Source organism: Chelonia mydas, chromosome 1, assembly GCF_015237465.2.
Source record: "Chelonia mydas isolate rCheMyd1 chromosome 1, rCheMyd1.pri.v2, whole genome shotgun sequence".
Classification (NCBI taxonomy): Eukaryota; Metazoa; Chordata; order Testudines; family Cheloniidae; genus Chelonia; species Chelonia mydas.
The window spans coordinates 305177141-305194166 of NC_057849.1; the positions used below are offsets into that span (position 1 = coordinate 305177141).

At 38.2% G+C, this 17026-nt stretch overlaps 1 protein-coding gene across 9 annotated transcripts in view; it reads left to right on the forward strand.

Annotated features, from left to right (window-relative positions):
• Positions 1–17026, forward strand: part of PTPRZ1 (protein tyrosine phosphatase receptor type Z1) — a 193627-nt gene that overhangs the window by 124717 nt on the left and 51884 nt on the right. For all 9 annotated transcript variants that reach the window (XM_037888956.2, XM_037888951.2, XM_037888954.2 and 6 more), the window contains exons 9-11: positions 3622–3806; positions 4823–4949; positions 15338–15381. In XM_037888956.2, the coding sequence (XP_037744884.1) occupies positions 3622–3806; positions 4823–4949; positions 15338–15381 (356 nt within the window). The remainder of the gene's footprint in view (positions 1–3621; positions 3807–4822; positions 4950–15337; positions 15382–17026) is intronic.

Consider the following 17026-nt stretch of genomic DNA (forward strand, 5'->3'; position numbering starts at 1 on the left):
AGAAGATTTTTGGTCCTGCTTCGAGCAGGGGGTTGGACTAGATGACCTTCTGGGGTCCCTTCCAACCCTGATATTCTATGATTCTATGATTTTAATGATGTGTAACCAGTGTTTATGATAAGTATGATTGTAGCATGATCTGAAATTAATATATTATCAATAGCTGCTTCTAGGCATGCCGGCATCGGTTCTGAAGGCACAAGAAAAAACTCCATTCGGGAGTAAGATGAATGAACTATAGAGAAATACATATAGTCATGCTCCTTGGGGTGTCTCAGTCTCCATATATCTTTTAAATCAAGTTCATTCATTAATAATGAGAGTTGGCCTATTGTGCTCTGAGAGCTGGGTCTCATGTAATTGGATTTGTCCAGATGTCTATCTAGCATAGTATTCCAGTCTCCCCCTGGAATTACAGGAATGTCTTTTTTATTAAAAAGAATGTCTGCTATGTCTTTGGAAAATTCAGAATTACCTCCACTTGGATTGTAAATGCTTCCTAGAATTAACTTTTTTGAGTTGAAAGAGGCTTCAAGAAGAATGCATCTTACTTTGGGATCAGACCAAGACTGTATATATTGCAAATTTTATGAATTAGGATGGTTGTGCCTCTGCTCTTAGAATTCAGCGGTGAATGATACTCAGCACCTACCCCCATCTTCTTGATTCTGTTGGCATCTATATCCGCTAGATTAGTTTCCTGCAATAAACTACTTGGCACTTTTTTTGATCTGAGGTTCCTCAGGATTTAAATTCTTTTGGAAGGTTGATTAAGTGCCTTCATATTCCAGGAGCATACACTAAGAAAATTCATGACAAAGTTTTAAATGATATAGTAAGACATCTAACCTTATTCTAAAGACATACATTTCCCCACTGATATTGTAAAACCACATTTCTATGATATGGTCTTCATTTATATATATTAGATACTGGTTAATTTTGAATGAATGTATGCCTTCAAGTGAACCTCTAAGAGGGTCAAGTATATAAAAAGATCTGTAGTTAAATGTCATGGGTCTTCCAAAATATATTTGTAACAGAAAACAAAACAAATTTAACAGACTTAAAACAAGCCAGTGTGGGCACGTTCAGATCCCTGATGGCTTCAATTCCATCCCCTCCTTTTCTCCCTATATTATCTAATAATAGTCTAAACATCTCCAACGCAAATATATTTAAAGTCAAATTTATCCTGTAAATACCATTGGGCATTCTGGAACACGTATAATACATACCTACCTACAGAGGTTTTACACACACATACACATATGTATATGGATATACATATAGACACACTTATCACATGTACATTTACAATTGATTTGGTAAAGCAAATATAAATTAGTACAAAATTTAAATATGAATAATACAACAGCATAAAAAAATCATATTCATATTCTGTCAAATGCCCTGCACAAATTGAATAACTAGTGCTATTTAAGGTTTAGGTTATGGTCTACTTTACATGTCAGGAGTATTGACTGTTCCAAGGACTTGTGGTTATCATAATATCATGATTCTCTCTATCAAATTGTGATGATTAGTGCAGATAATACTTTAGTCAGTAGATGGTGCTTAGTGTCTCCGTCTTTGAAATGTCTGCCAAGCTTCAGAAGGGTTTTTGCAAAATCATGTGCAGCCTGCTAAATCCATAATGAAGATGGATGGGTACTTTATGGTCCCCCTTAGAATTTGCTTTATGCCACTGAATGCATTCGTTTTGTTAAGCTCCTCTGAGAAGTCAGGAAAAAGAGATATTTTGTGGCCTTTGTACATAAGGGTTTGAGCTTTTCTGGTAGTATTCATTAACATTACTTTATCATTGAACTTCAGCAGCTTGAAGATGCTGGGTCTGGGCTTATCAGACTCCTGCCTTCTAGTACCAGCCATTCAATGAGCCCTTTCAATATCTAATGAGGGCAGCTGGGGGTCCAATTTAAATATGTCAGGGAGCACCTTCTGAAGAAAGCTGGCCCTCAATAGTCCCCAAGAAGTGATAGTTGTTTCTTTGATAGTTCTTTCTTGTTTCTATTTTCTAAGTCATCCTGGGTTTTTTTTCAGTTTATCTAGTCTAAGATTTAAGGAGGCAGTTTCTTCTTTAATTTCACAGGTTTCAATGACGGTCTTTTGTAGCTCATTTTCTATGTGAGCCATTTGGGAGTTTACATGGCTTACATTTTTAGAGAGGCCACAAATATCTTCTGAGACTGAATCCAGTAGGTCTGTGAGGAATTCTTTGAGTTTTGAAATATGTTGGGCTATGTTCTGTGGTGTCCTTGTGGTCTCCTCCTTCAGCTCCTCCTTAGGTCTTTTGTTGCCTCTCATATTTTTCATTGGAATTCATATTCAACAGTTTGTAGTTTATCTAGGGGATTAATTTAAACTTTTATCACAGAAACTTATTGCTAATTTGCTAGAAAAGTAATTATTAGAAACAAATAGATATGTGGGGAATGAGGAGGTCTAAGACTAAGCAGCCATCTTCTTCATGGGTACCCCGACACTTGACCTTTGAACAAGTGACTATGGCCCAAATTTTCAAACATGACCACAAGTTTCAGTTTTAGACACCTAGAGTAAAAAATATTAAGGAACCTAAAATTAGAGTCCAATTTTAAAAATTTAGAGGTGAAATCTTAACTTCATTGAAGTCAACAACAAAACCTTCCATTAACCTCAACAGAGCTAGGATTTCACCCTAGGTATTTTATGCAAGTTTGTCCTCAATTGCCCAATCTGTAAAATAATCACGATATTTACCTACCTCAAGAAGTGTGTTGTGAGGATTAATGAATTACTGTTGGCAGTTAGGAATTGTTTCATCCTATGATGAAAACTGCTAAGGAAATGGAAGATATTATGGGCTGGAATTTTAAAAGGAGCAAGACAGGCACCTATATTCCATTGAGTCTCATGGGGCTTGGACACCTCACTCTGCTAGGCTCCTTTGAAGATCTCAGCCATTATTATTAATATTCTTACTGTTGAGTAGTATACTCATAATAATTTGTAAGAATACTGCTACTGATTATAAAAATCTATTACAAAACATATCATAAAATGCAGATATTGTCAAGGCAATGCATAGTTCCTCCTACTCTAATGGCTTCCTCTTTCACAGATTCATGAAAGCATAGACTACTAGAGACTTTTTTTTTCCTGAGAAACATACGTAAAAACCTTTACACTTCCATTTTGTCACTTGCATGATTACAAAGAAATAAAATTTATCCTTCTGGGTATACCAGTACTTTATGGCCAATAAGCAGTTCTAACACAAATCAAAAAGAATGTTATTCTCTAATTTTCATGGGACTTGATATGCACCTTTATCAAAATGTGAAAACTTAGAATGTACCAAGATCTCTTCATTCTATTAGATAATATCATTAAAACAAAAGGAAAAACCCACTTTCACCAACTGGAAAACAACCCAAACACAGTGGTGACATAAGTAGATCTTTGGTAGTTTAGATTTACATGGTTTAGAATTTTAGGGACTGATCCAACTCCCATGGAAATCAATGGATAGACTTACACTAACTTCCATGGGAATTAGACCACACCCTCAGTGCTCAGAATCCATTATGCTGTTTATAAATGTGATGCTGTTTTTAGTTTGCAGCTCAGAACCAGAAAACGTCCAAGCCGATCCAAAGAACTATACCAGCCTTCTTGTTACATGGGAAAGACCTCGAGTTGTTTATGATGCCATGATCGAGAGATTTGCTGTCTTTTATCAGCAATTGGATGGAGAAGACGAGACTAAACATGAGTTTCTGACAGATGGGTATCAGGACTTGGTAACTGTAAACTCTTCAAGTTTCATACAAAAGTGGTGGTGGTGAAACACTCACAAAGAATTATTCTGAGAGATTATGTCAGGGAGCTGATTCAGCTAGAATTAATGTCTTTGGCCGCTGTTCATAGAAACACTGCTTGTATCCTTGGCTATACAGCCACAGAGACAAATTTAAAATACAACAACAAACAAACAAAAAGCTATACGGGAGAGAGCTACCATCACCCACAGTGCTAATTTTCAAAAATTGCTGTTCTTATTTGTCTGTAATACCTTGAAATAACTATTACTATAGCGTCAAACTCAGATTTTGTTAGTCACAAGACACTTTCATCATGCCCCAATGATCTTTGATATGTAGGATGTTGTACACAGGTAACTAATGACAAATTCAGCATCTGAACAATGATCCATCTGTGATTACTATAAATATTGGCTCACTGATTTATAATATGATGGTCCTTTACCAACACAGACATTTACATTCACCCCCTTTGAAGCTGCATAAGCTTCACAAGGAATATTAGAATCTAAAACTAATATTCAGCATAGAAAAATGTATTCTCTCCAGTTTTTCGGTCGCCTGCCATTAGGACGTTTCACAAAATCAGTTGATTAAAGCTTTATGCCTGGTTTTCTGGCTGTAAAATGTAAAAAATGATGTATTAGAATGTTTCATGTGAGAAAATGTTGATATCTTCTGTTGTTGTTTGCAGTGTTGTTGTAGCTGTGTTGGTCTCAGGATATTAGAGAGTCAAGGTGGGTGAGGTAATATCTTTTATTGGACCAACTTCTGTTGGTGAGAGAGACAAGCTTTTTGAGCTCTTATAAGCTCTGTGTAGCTCAAAAAGCTTGTCTCTTTCACCAACAGACGCTGGTCCAATAAAAGATATTACCTCACCCACCTTGTCTCTCAAATGAGAAAACACTGTTCTTAGAATAAAATAATCTAATATTTTCAAAAAAAAATATGCTAAGGATTTATATTTATATGATTAAACATGATTTTTCTTTTAGGGAGCTATTCTAAATAATCTGCTGCCCAATACAAGTTATGTTCTTCAGATAGTTGCAGTTTGCACTAATGGTCTATATGGAAAATACAGTGATCAAGTCATTGTTGATATGCCTTTAGATGATCCAGGTAAGTGTTGTTTTGAGCACAGTAGTAACTTCTGGCTAAAAATCTGTATTCAGAGAAATAGTTTGCTTGCAAACCAGTTAAAAATGCTTGACTATCAAAGTACACTAAAAATGGAATTTCAAAATCATTGTAGTTAACCTTACATTTGTTTAATGAGGTGACTTGTATTCTCTGTCACTCATTTTCTGCCATGTATTCCTTTAAACATGAGAATTTTATGTTGATTTTTTTAACTATAAAAATATATTTAAACAAGTGAACATGATTTCAGATCAGATGAATGATTTTGAACAATAAACCTGGGAAGTAAAGCCATTTTAGAATTGTTTCAGTTGCATCCTTCTGCCTCCTAAAATTAATCCACGTGATAAAAATGTTAAGTAAACAAAATGAGCTAATATAAATTAAAAATTTGTATCTCAATTGATTTTGAAATTTTATTACATATGAGTACTTGGAGTTTGATTTCAAAGCATATGTGGTGATGGAATTCCCTTGCTTCTTAATGTTGGATTGTGAAAATCAAAGGGGCTAATAATCGAATCTTGTTGATTTCAAAGCCAGATTTAACTCCTCTGTCTGTAAGTAAATGGTAGGTAATTTAAAACCAAAATAGAGAGGCTTGTCCTTGTCTTTCAGTCATTCCTTAAAGTCAGTGGAAGTTTTAGGGCTTGATCCAATTTCCATAGAAGTCAGTGGAAATCTTCCATTGACTTAAGCAGCTGTTGGATTGGACTGTGTGTATCTTGATCATAGGATCAGTCCATTATGGTCTTTAGCATACTCACACACCCCAGTTTTGCTTACTTTTGGATTAGATTGTTGTTTGTTTTTAATTCTGGGTTATAAGTGTGGAATTCTCCCCTCAATTACACCTACCTGTGTAACTCCAGTTAAGTCAGAAGAGAAACGTACATGTACCTGAGAGCCCAGTTTCGCCCATAATGTTAAGAGAACCACTACTGATAGAGAATATAAGTATTTTCCATTTTCTGCTTGTTACTATGGATTGTGTGAAAGTAATGATATATGAGCATAAGAAGTTGTTTTACGTTGGGACATTTTTGGTTAAAACACAAAAGTTTCCAAGGCATATCTAACCTGTCTTTCAAAAACAACATGTTTAGAAGACTGTGTTTCCTAGGTCGTCTTATGCTCATATTTGTCAGAGCCTTTGTACTCTGTATTTCTCTGAGGAGAGGTTCTGTCAATGTAATAAGATACAAACTGAAGTGAAATGCCAGTCTGTAACTCCTTGATATTGGATTTCCTTACGTCTCTCCAGCAGAATTTTCCCAACTTGTGCTTCAAAAATCACATGAGAGGGGACTCCATCCACAGACACGCACCCAAAGTCTAGACTATAGACTAGACTATGCCAGCGGGTAGCTTGGAGCAATGAGAGCCCCAATTGTGCAAAGAATCCACAAGCACAGACCCTTATTCCTGTGTCAAGTCCCATTGGAGTTAAGCAAGGCACCTCATTGGCAGATACCTTTTAAAGGATCAGGGCCTCGATTCCAGTATGACTCCATTTGGATTGAAGCCAACCGTTCATATGGTTTCCACAATTAAACAATGTTTAATTCAATACCTTGCATAATGACAGGTTTCAGAGTAGCAGCCGTGTTAGTCTGTATCCACAAAAAGAAAAGGAGTACTTGTGGCACCTTAGAGACTAACAAAGTTATTTGAGCATAAACTTTCATGGGCTACAGCCCACTTCATCGTATGCATGCAGTGGAAAATACAGTAGGATGATTTTATATATACAGAGAACATGAAACAATGGGTGTTACCATGCACACTATAACGAGAGTGATCAGTTAAGGTGAGCTATTACCAGCAGGAGAGGAGAGGAAAAAAACCTTTTGTAGTGATAATCAAGATGGGCCATTTCCAGCAGTTGACAAGAACATGTGAGGAACAGTATGGGGGGAAAAATAAACATGGGGAAATAGTTTTACTTTGTGTAATGACACATCCACTCCCAGTCTTTATTCAAGCCTAATTTAATGGTGTCCAGTTTGCAAATTAATTCCAATTCAGCAGTCTCTCACTGGAGTCTATTTTTGAAGTTTTTTTGTTGTAATATTGTGACTTTTAGGTCTGTAATCGAGTGATCAGAGAGATTGAAGTGTTCTCCGACTGGTTTTTGAATGTTATAATTCTTGACGTCTGATTTGTGTCCATTTATTCTTTTACGTAGAGACTGTCCGGTTTCGCCAATGTATATGGCAGAGGGGCATTGCTGGCACATGATGGCATAGATCACATTGGTAGATGCGCAGGTGAACGAGCCTCTGATAGTGTGGCTGATGTGATTAGGCCCTATGATGGTATTCCCTGAATAGATATGTGGACACAGTTGCCAACTGTTCTTAATTCAGTACATAAACTTACTTTGGTACAACACAAACATTACAGTTTTAAACACTCAGAAGCAGAGATTCTCATAGTAAATTTGAACCCTGTTGTTCTCCCATGGAGGTCAGTGATAATTTTGCTGTTAACTTCAGTGGGGGCAGGAGTGGGGCCCTTACATGGCACATACTTTCTGTAAAAACTAATTTCACCCTCCATTACATCTATAAAACGCACACAGATATCATTTGGAATTTTGTGTGCATATCTGAGGGCAGAAACGGATCCATTGTATGTTACATTTATCAGCATAGGGTCAAGGCTTGAGGTTCTTACTCCATTTTTTTGCAAGGAAACTCCTGATGATTTCCCTTTGAGTGAGAAATAAGTAAATATGGAATAAGGAATTCAGGATCTGCTTCATGAGTAGTAATGAAAAACCATACCTATGTGCAGCATGAACAATTAATGTTATGATAAGAACTTGATTTTTGCATTGTATTGCTTTAGAACTTTTAAAATGGTAACCTTAAAGTTGCATTGACATAAATTCCTAGATATGTTTATCATTTCCCCATTTTTAAAGAAAAAATGTGAAGAGATTAAAGCAATCACTGTACATATTTCACTGTGTACTTTCACAGTTTCATACGCAAAAATGATTGAATTATGAAACTCTACTATGTAAGAGCAGTGTAAAATCCCTCATATATAGTCAGTATCATTAATATGAATATACAGTATTCCCTAGTCTTGTAAATGTCATCTTACATCTGTACAAAGTGGGAACATGGTAACATTCTAAACAAAATGTTCCTTCACTTGTAACTTCAATTTATTGATTTAATCAGTTGCATTTGAATGAAGTGTGCTGGAAATATTAAATAACAGAGACATGAGAAGGTATGTATCTAATTAGTCAGAGAAAGAGATGTGTTCATACAAACATTCACCTGCCAAATATAATACCAAAACTGATTTTGTGATCTGCTTTATAGATGGTGGTATGAAATGGGGTTCACAGTAATAAGACCAAAATATTTCCCAGAACTCCTGCTTGTGAATATATGAAAAAAACATTATCTTCACCTATGAAGACCTGAAACAAAATGGACTCAAATTCAGTATAATAACTTTTATGTTCAAGATTTATTTTGAGTATGTCGGCCCAATTAGGATGAAATTCACTGCAATGCCATCTGAACAAATTAAATTTCATGTTAAAAGCTTAAGTGGACCTTAACTAATACAAAAGGCTCTGCATGGGCCCTCTGCTTGGGGTTGAATTTCACCCTTGGACTGCATATTTTTAATATAGGGGCTGTTTTAGTACTGCTGTACTATATATTTTTATTTACTCAACACCTGCTACCACTTGTTTGTTTTCCATTATGCTGACCATCTGTAAGAGAGAGACCCTTTCATAGCCTGCCACCACCCTTTCAAAACATTTCATTCTGTGAACCACCAGTAAGGGCTCGGCAGACTACAGGTGATCCACCGACCGGAGTGAAACTTCTCATTCTCTAGGACTGTTACATAACAGGAAAGATCCTGTCATGGGCCAGGTCCTCTTCCAACTTCATCCCTGTACTGCTGGGTTCTAAGAAATATTACAGTCTGTGGACCCTCCAGAAGGGCTCTGCAATCCACTGGGACTCACGTGCCATCATGAGAACTACCATACTAATCTATTAAGTTTGTGAGAAGAACTGTACGATTTTCTTTGTTTGTTCCTATATTGTTTTTTATTTAGAACTGTGGAATTTTAAAACTTGTGATACAGTGTGTGTGTATATATATAGTTTCCAGTAAGCTTATGGCTAGTCAGAAAGGGCTTTGGGTCTTGGAGTGCTTTATCAATATTTATTCTTAATGGTTAGCATTTTCAAACCCAACTAGGAGATTTAGCCATACCATTAAAATTAATGGGACTTGCATGGCTGAATGGCATAGCCAGCTTTGACAATATCTCAACCATTATTTATAATCTGATTATTTGCTTTTGGAAATGGTTTCTGAATGGTGATCTAAATGCATGTGTTTCATTCTTTAGATAACATTTGTATAGTTATGAAAGTTTTGCAGTAACTTCCTCTATAGCTGTTACTATAGATGCATAAATGCGGCCCAGCTCAGCTGTGTGTTAAGGCCGGCCTGTGTGGTACGGTCCAGGTTCCCGGCTGCCCAGCCCGGTGGGGTCCAGACTGCCCCACCACCCCATGTGGCAGGGTTGGGGCTGGCAGGCTGCCCCGCCCGGCGAGGGTCCAGGGTCCCTGTTGGCCCCATGGGGCTGGGGTCTGGGGTCTGGTGCTGCTGCCTGGCCCTGCAAGCTCTGGGGCAGCCACCCAGCCTCACACGACGGGGCTCAGGGACAGCTGTGCTGAGCGGGTCCAGGGCTCCCAGCTGGCCCCTCAGGGTCAGGAGTCCAGGGCTGCCGCTTGGCACCGCAAGCTCCAGGCCAGCTGCCCTGACCCGCACAGCAGGGTTCTAGGATCCAGGGCAGGCAGCTGCCTGGCCCCGAGCAGATGGGGCCCCCGGCCTGCCCCGCAGGGTCGGGAGTCCAGGGACTGTGGCGGGCAGCCCACCAGCTCCGCGCAGCAGGCATCCAGGGTCAGAATCTGGGCTGCTGCTGCCCTGCCACCTGACCCCTGCAGCCCAGGTAACACATTGTGGGCCACTTTGCAGCCCACAGTGATACATAAGTTGAGAACTACTGGACTAAATACGTATCCTCCCCTTGTTCTGTGTGAGGAAATCAACTGAAGTTTTTCATAAAAACAACATAATGGGACATAAATCTCAAACTTTTGGCTCCCACTTGGCAGCTCATGCTAGCATCAGTTCTTTGTGAGGGCCTTTTTATGCAGTATCTTTGTAACTTGTCTTTGTGAGAGATTTTCTTCATAAAGAACAATAAGGGTATCTGAAATATTTCACTTTAGGAGGGCTTTTGTGATTCTTGTGCTGAGGAATGATGAAAAGATAATAGATATTTCATTTAAATTTAGCAAAAATGGGTTTACTTGTGTTCTTGCAGTGTCATTTATTATGTATTGTAGTGTAGAACTGAAGATAATTTACTCTGTGAATATTATTGTAAAATTATGGAACACATTGTTACAGGGGGATATTTTTAGGAGTTGAGCTAATTTAAATGTAGGGAAATATTTAGTTATCACATTTTCCTTTTGTCCTTATTCTATCATTTCTGCAAAAATCATTAAACTACAGTATTATATACATGCACTTGAAAACTTTTAATAAATTTAAGGTTGGAACTTCTCCAATAAAATCTAAGCTATAGAATAACCAAGTTGCCGTTATAGAAAAATCAAGCATACCTTGTTTGTTAACCTACCTCTGAGTTTTATTTCTGTGTTGGGAAATGGTACCATATTACTTATATATATTATTGGTTCAAGAACACAGTATTAAGATTAGCAAAACCACAATAACTGTAATTAAATGTTGCTAGCAAGTAGATTTATTTTGTTACCATCTAATCAAGAGAGTTTCCATGGATACATCAGGATGAAATTGTAGTTTCATTCTGGTTGAAACAGAGGATATTGAAACCTTTTACATTTTTCCTTGTAGTAAATAAAGTTTGTAGAGGTGTTTTACATCCATTTGTATTATCACTGCATTAGTTTTTCTTCTAGATAAAGTTCAAAAGATAACATAGATACTGTAGAAAACATGAAATCCGAAAGAAAATATTTATTTTGATTATTTGAAGACAAAATTAATCCTAACAACAAAAATAATCATATTTCTCTTTAATGAAAGGCTGTTTTTAAGAGTCTATTGACCACATAATGTATGTTACCAGGCTACAGTATTAAGAATTTTGAAATCACTATCTAAAAATGTAAACAGAAACCATTGAGAAGCCAGGGAATATCATCATCTTTCCCCCTCCCCTCCCCCCCAGCCTTCTAGCCTTCAGAAAGACAGAGGTAAGATAACTTTTCTATATTTTTGTTAATATGCCAAGTATTTAATTCAATATTACTACTTACAAAATACTTTCATGGAGAATTGATTATTCCATTTTTTTTACATTCTACAACTTATCAATCCAAATATTTTAACTTGTTAGTGTGATGGAACCCTAATTAATAATCAAATATCTATTAGGAGGGGGGGAGAGAGAGAGAGAGAGAGAGAGTCTGACTCAGTAGCCCAGTGATTAGGACACTCACATGGGATGTGGAAAATGTGGAATCTCTGCTCCAATTAATATTTAATTATTTCTTCAAAGTAGAACAGGGGAGGTTAGAGAGATGTGCCCCCAGAATAGCCAGTTGGCTAGGGCACTCATCTAGAATGTGGGTTCAAGTCCCTATTTCAAATCAGGCAGAGCAGGGATTTGAACCTGGGTCTCCCACATAAAAGCTCTAAACAATGGGCTATTCTGGGGTCTCATTTTCTCTGTTTTTTCATGAGAAAGATCTGAGTTTTGGCTGCATAGCCTGGTTTAGGCACCTAACTCCAAAAGAGAATTAATGGCTGAGAATCCTGGAGAGAGATGCCTATCTTTGGCCCATAAGTGAGGCACCTAAGGTCTAGATTAACAGAAGTTTAACCACCGGTACCATTGAAGATCTGGGTCTAAGCCACACCTAAGCCTCTACCTTTTACTCCAGGTTAGTTTAGGCAGCTCCCCACTCAGCTACTGGTTTCTGAGGATCTCCCTCTTAGGTACCTAACACTCCCCATTGGGAGCCTGGGTGCCTAACTCAGGGCTACATTTCAGGGTTAGGCATTGCAACACTGAGCAGACCTTTGTGGATCTGGCCCTAAGACACTTTTGAAAATAGGACGTAGTCTCCACATCATTTAGATTTTTTTTTAAACGTTACCCTGGGTCCAATCAGGAGTGGCCGTTTTAAGATGCAGGAGTGCAAAATATAGAAGTATAACTGCTTTGTGATTTATTTTTGGTTATGACTTTAACTCTGTTCCCACTGAAGTCAGTGGCCATTTACCTAAATGAGAGCAATGTCCACCAGCACTGAGTACTATTGAAAATGTCACCTTTAACTTATCTTATTGGGGAGGGGCGGGAGAAATTGGCAAGTAATTACTGTGTAATATGGAATAATAAAATATGAATGCAGCCAAAATGTTTCAGTTAAGGATGTACAAAGCAGCTGCACAATAACTGCTTTTCAGAAGGAGCCATTTAATTACAGATGCATAACACCCAATGCCTATATCTATTCATAAGAACTTGCAACATATTTTTAATGCCTTAATATGATCCACTATAGTTTATCCTTGCAGGGCCAAATCATGATCCATTGAAATCAATTAGAATTTTGCCATTGACTTCAGTGGGACCATAATTTGGCTCCGAATGTGAGTCTAGCCTGTTGTGTCAAGGATTATCAAATTAAGAAGTTGACCATAAGCAGTCCAAGGACAAAATTCAAACTCTCTAATCAATAATGCCATTTTTTAAAAGTCCCTTTATAACATACTTTGCACTGCATCATAGACCATAATGGCACAGGACCCACCTGAGGGTTCCCTGACTCCGTGATGGAAGGTGTACAAGAAGGAGGTTGCAATGGTAGCAAGGCAGCCTCAACCTTCCCTCCAGGAGATTGCATCACCCAAACCGGGGGCAGCAGTGCCCAGGGAGGGAAAAACAGAAAATATGTTATGTACTGTGGAAGGATCATTGGAATACATGCACACAAGTATGGGGATAATAGGCCGGATCACACCAACAATACCCACCATGGGTAACATCATGTCATCTTCACCACCACCACTACCATCACACTATCCACTCCCAGCCAGCTGTGGAGAACACAGGTATCTATCAGTCTGATCCCCTCAAACCCCCAGGTATATCTAAGATGTGCTACTTTCTCCAGAGTGGCATGAATTAAGCTGCTCTTCTTCCTACACAAGGAAAATCACTACACAAATGAGCTGAAGTTTGTACATCTTTTATTCATTTGCACATATTGTACCAATCCAAATTTGCATGGGGTTATTCTGACCAGTACGCATACAAGCAAATGTCTAATCCCACCTGATGTGACACTAAGATACAGCTGCCCTTAACCCTTCCCTCAGCAATGTAGGCATGTGTGTTGATGCTGGCCTACCAAATAAAAAAAAAATCATTGGGAAGGGTTGCAGACCAAACTGGAGGAGCAAGCATCTCAGACAGGTTATTAGGAGAAAGCAGAAAGCCTTCAAGGAATGGAAGATGGGAAGGATCAGCAAGGAAAGCTACTTCCTGGAAGTCAGAAAGTGTAAGGAAAAAGAAAGAACTGCCAAAAGCCAAGCAGAGTTAGACCTTGCAAAGAAAACTAAAACCAACAGTAAAAGGTTCTCTAGCCATATAAATAAAAAGAAAACAAGGAAAGAAGAAGTGGACCTCTAAACATTGAGGTATAGGATGGAGATTAAAGATAACCTAGGCCTGGCCCAACACATAAATGAACATGTCAGTTTTTAATAAGGGTAATAAGAAGCTTGTGGTAGCAGGGTGGCTAATGGAAATGATGATATGGAAGTATAAATTACCACATCCAAGATGGAAGTCAAACTCAACCATCTTAATGGGACTAAACTGGGGGGCCCAGATAATCTCCATCCAAGAATAGTAAAGGAACTGACACATGAAATTGGAAGCTCAATAGTAAGGATTCTTAATGAATCTGTAAATTCGAGGGTCATATCCTATGACTGGAGAATTGCTAATATAGCCCCTATTTTGAAGAAAGGGGGGAAAGTGATCTGGGAAACTACTGGCCTGTTACTTTGACCTCAGCTGTATGCAGAATCTTGGAACAAATTTTTATAGAGAAAGTAGTTAAGGACATAAAGGTAAACAGTAACTGGGATAAAATACAGCATGGTTTTACAAAAGGTAAATTGTGCCAGACCAACCTGATCTCTATCTTTGAGAAGATAGATTTTTTAAACCTTGGCACAAAACTTGGGAATGGGCTAATAAAATTTGCAGATGACACCAACTTGGGAGGTATTGACAATACGGCAAAGGACTGGAATATCATACAAGAAGATCTAGAGAAGCTTAAAAAGGAAACGATAGAAAGGGATTAAATTTAACAGTGCAAAGTGCCTGGGTCTATTATAAGAGGGGGCAGTGAGGTTTGGTGGCCTACAATGTGCAGAAGGTCAGACTAGATGATCACAACAGTCCCTCCTTAAAGTCCATGAGTCTAAATAGAAAGTAATGTGTGCCTCATTCCACAGGTACAAAGGGTATGTCTACACTGCAGCTGGGAGCATGCCTCCTTGCCCAGGTAGAAAGACTAACACCAGCACACTCAAATAGCAGTGTGGACATTGTGACAGTGGCACAGCTTGGGTTTGGACCAGGTGGTCAGGCAAGCTTGGACTTTGGTGGCTAGCCTGAGCTGCCACCACTGCTGCAATATCCACACTGTTATTTTTAATACACTTGAGCGGAGCTAGCAAGTGTCTTTCTACCTGGTCTGGGTAGGCTTACTCCCAGCTTCAGTTTAGACATAGTCCAAGGGCCTGGAGCATTCTTCAGCTAGTACTGCAGGACCTTTTTCCTGTCTGTCTCCCCCACCCCCCAACCCAGTTCCAAGCCCACCTGTTCACTCTCATCACCATGCGCCTGGATGCTGTTCCTCTGTGCAGACAGGCAGCTTCAGCTACACCCCTCAGCCCATCAGAAATGTTGCAGCAAAATGCCAGCCAGTTGTTGAGTCCCATTGTTTCCCTCACTGCTACTCCTCTGTGCAGCTACTTGGCAGCTTCTGCAGATAGCACCTCCAAAATCATCTCAGACCTCAGCCTAATGGCTTTATTGGTTAATACAGCCATGGTTAGAAAATGACTATAACATTGTAATGACCTGTGATTGTAATACAGCTTAAATAACATCTTTTGAGCTATCATTTCTACACTAACCATGAAAATTATACCATTGTGTCTTGCAAAATCAATAAATCTGTGAGGTTAAAACAGTGGATAATATAATGCACCTTTTTGTTTCATAGAAATTGACCTCTTTCCTGAACTGAATGAAACTGAAGAATATGAGGTATTGTAAAGTGTAGTAATTTCATACATTCGTTTTCACACAAGCATTTCAAATAATATATAACACACTCCACATAAATGGAGATGATCAACTGTGATAACTTGCAGAGCTGAATTTATGTACTTTTAACCATATCACCTACACTTTGCCTACTAATGCATATCCCCTGGGAATTACTCTATGTTCCAGATGCTTGAGCAGCTTCAAAAAAGTACAATTTTTAAAAATCCACCTGCCAAAGAAATGTTTTTTCTTCCTCCCCAAAATGTGGAATTGCCTCCCCTTCCACAGTTACACCTGCCTCCGGCAAGCTTCAGCTTTGGGCTAGTGATAGGTTTTCTATACATAAAAATGTCATGACTTTCAAGTCCAAGCCTTGCTTCTCTGTAATGCTAGAAATGGCAGTTTTATACTATTGAGAATGAGAGAGATTTTCAGCTTCCAGAAGGAACCCAGCACTCATCCAGTCCTGCATGGGCCCATGGGAGTTAAGTGATTGACCTGCTTAGGCACTTTTGTTCTTTCCACTAGATGCCTATCTGCAGCTTTGGGTGCCTAAATACCTTTGTAAATCTGGCCCCGAAATACTGGGTGAAATCCTTGGTCCGTTGAAGTCAATGGCAAAACTTCCATTCATTTCAATAGGGTGATAATTCCACCCCTTGAACATAAGTAATGACATTTTGATGTATTAACCATACTTTATAATAATGTAACCGTGTTTTATACAATTTTAGATGTTTTCATAACTCCCTCTGATCTGGCACAGTTGTATTTTCGGCAACTAAGGTAGCTGGCATACAAGCAGAGGAATATGAAAGAGTCCCAGTACAATTTTTAATAGACTGTAAAATAGTTTTTGTAATGTGGCCAATACCTCTATAAAATGTGTTAGCATCAAGTGATCATTCAGAACATCTGTTTTACTGTTTGATAATATGTGCACATTATTCTCACCGAGGGGCAAATCCTAGTCAGTTAAATAGATAGAGAAATGGCCCATATCTGTCTTTCCATCTCTGTACCAATTCATCCAAACTATCAAATCTATCTATCCAATTACCCATTTGTTCAATCAATTTATCTATATTTATTTAAACTCTTTATCTAAGTATTTATATTGCATCCATCAACATGATATCAGGATGTTAGTTAATTTCAACTGTGATTTTTGCCTGATTTAGGACTGAATAAAGACTAGGGGAGTTGACCTTGAGAAAATGGATTTTCAGAACCTAATGCAAAGCCCTAACATACATTTCTGCAGAAGTACTTTAAATTGTGTTCACTAAACAGTTACTAAGATGTCTGCAACAGAAATTTCAGTATGTGGTATGTGAGATACTGCCTATGAAATTGCTTTTAAGTGTCTCAGGGTCATGTTGACCTTTAAAATCCTAAATCCTAACATCCTGTTTGGAGTAACTATGAAGATTAAATGATTTGAAAGCAGATCGTAAATATTTAAAAATATCTTCTGTTTTATTGGATGGCCCTTGCAATTATCATGGACGGAAGATGACTAAGGGGGAGGCCAAAGACTAGATGTCAACAGACCTTAGAAAGACCAATTTGCACAACAGCCAGGCATACAATCATGAGTTTTGAAAGAAGGCTATAAAAGTCACCAACTCCAAATAGGGAA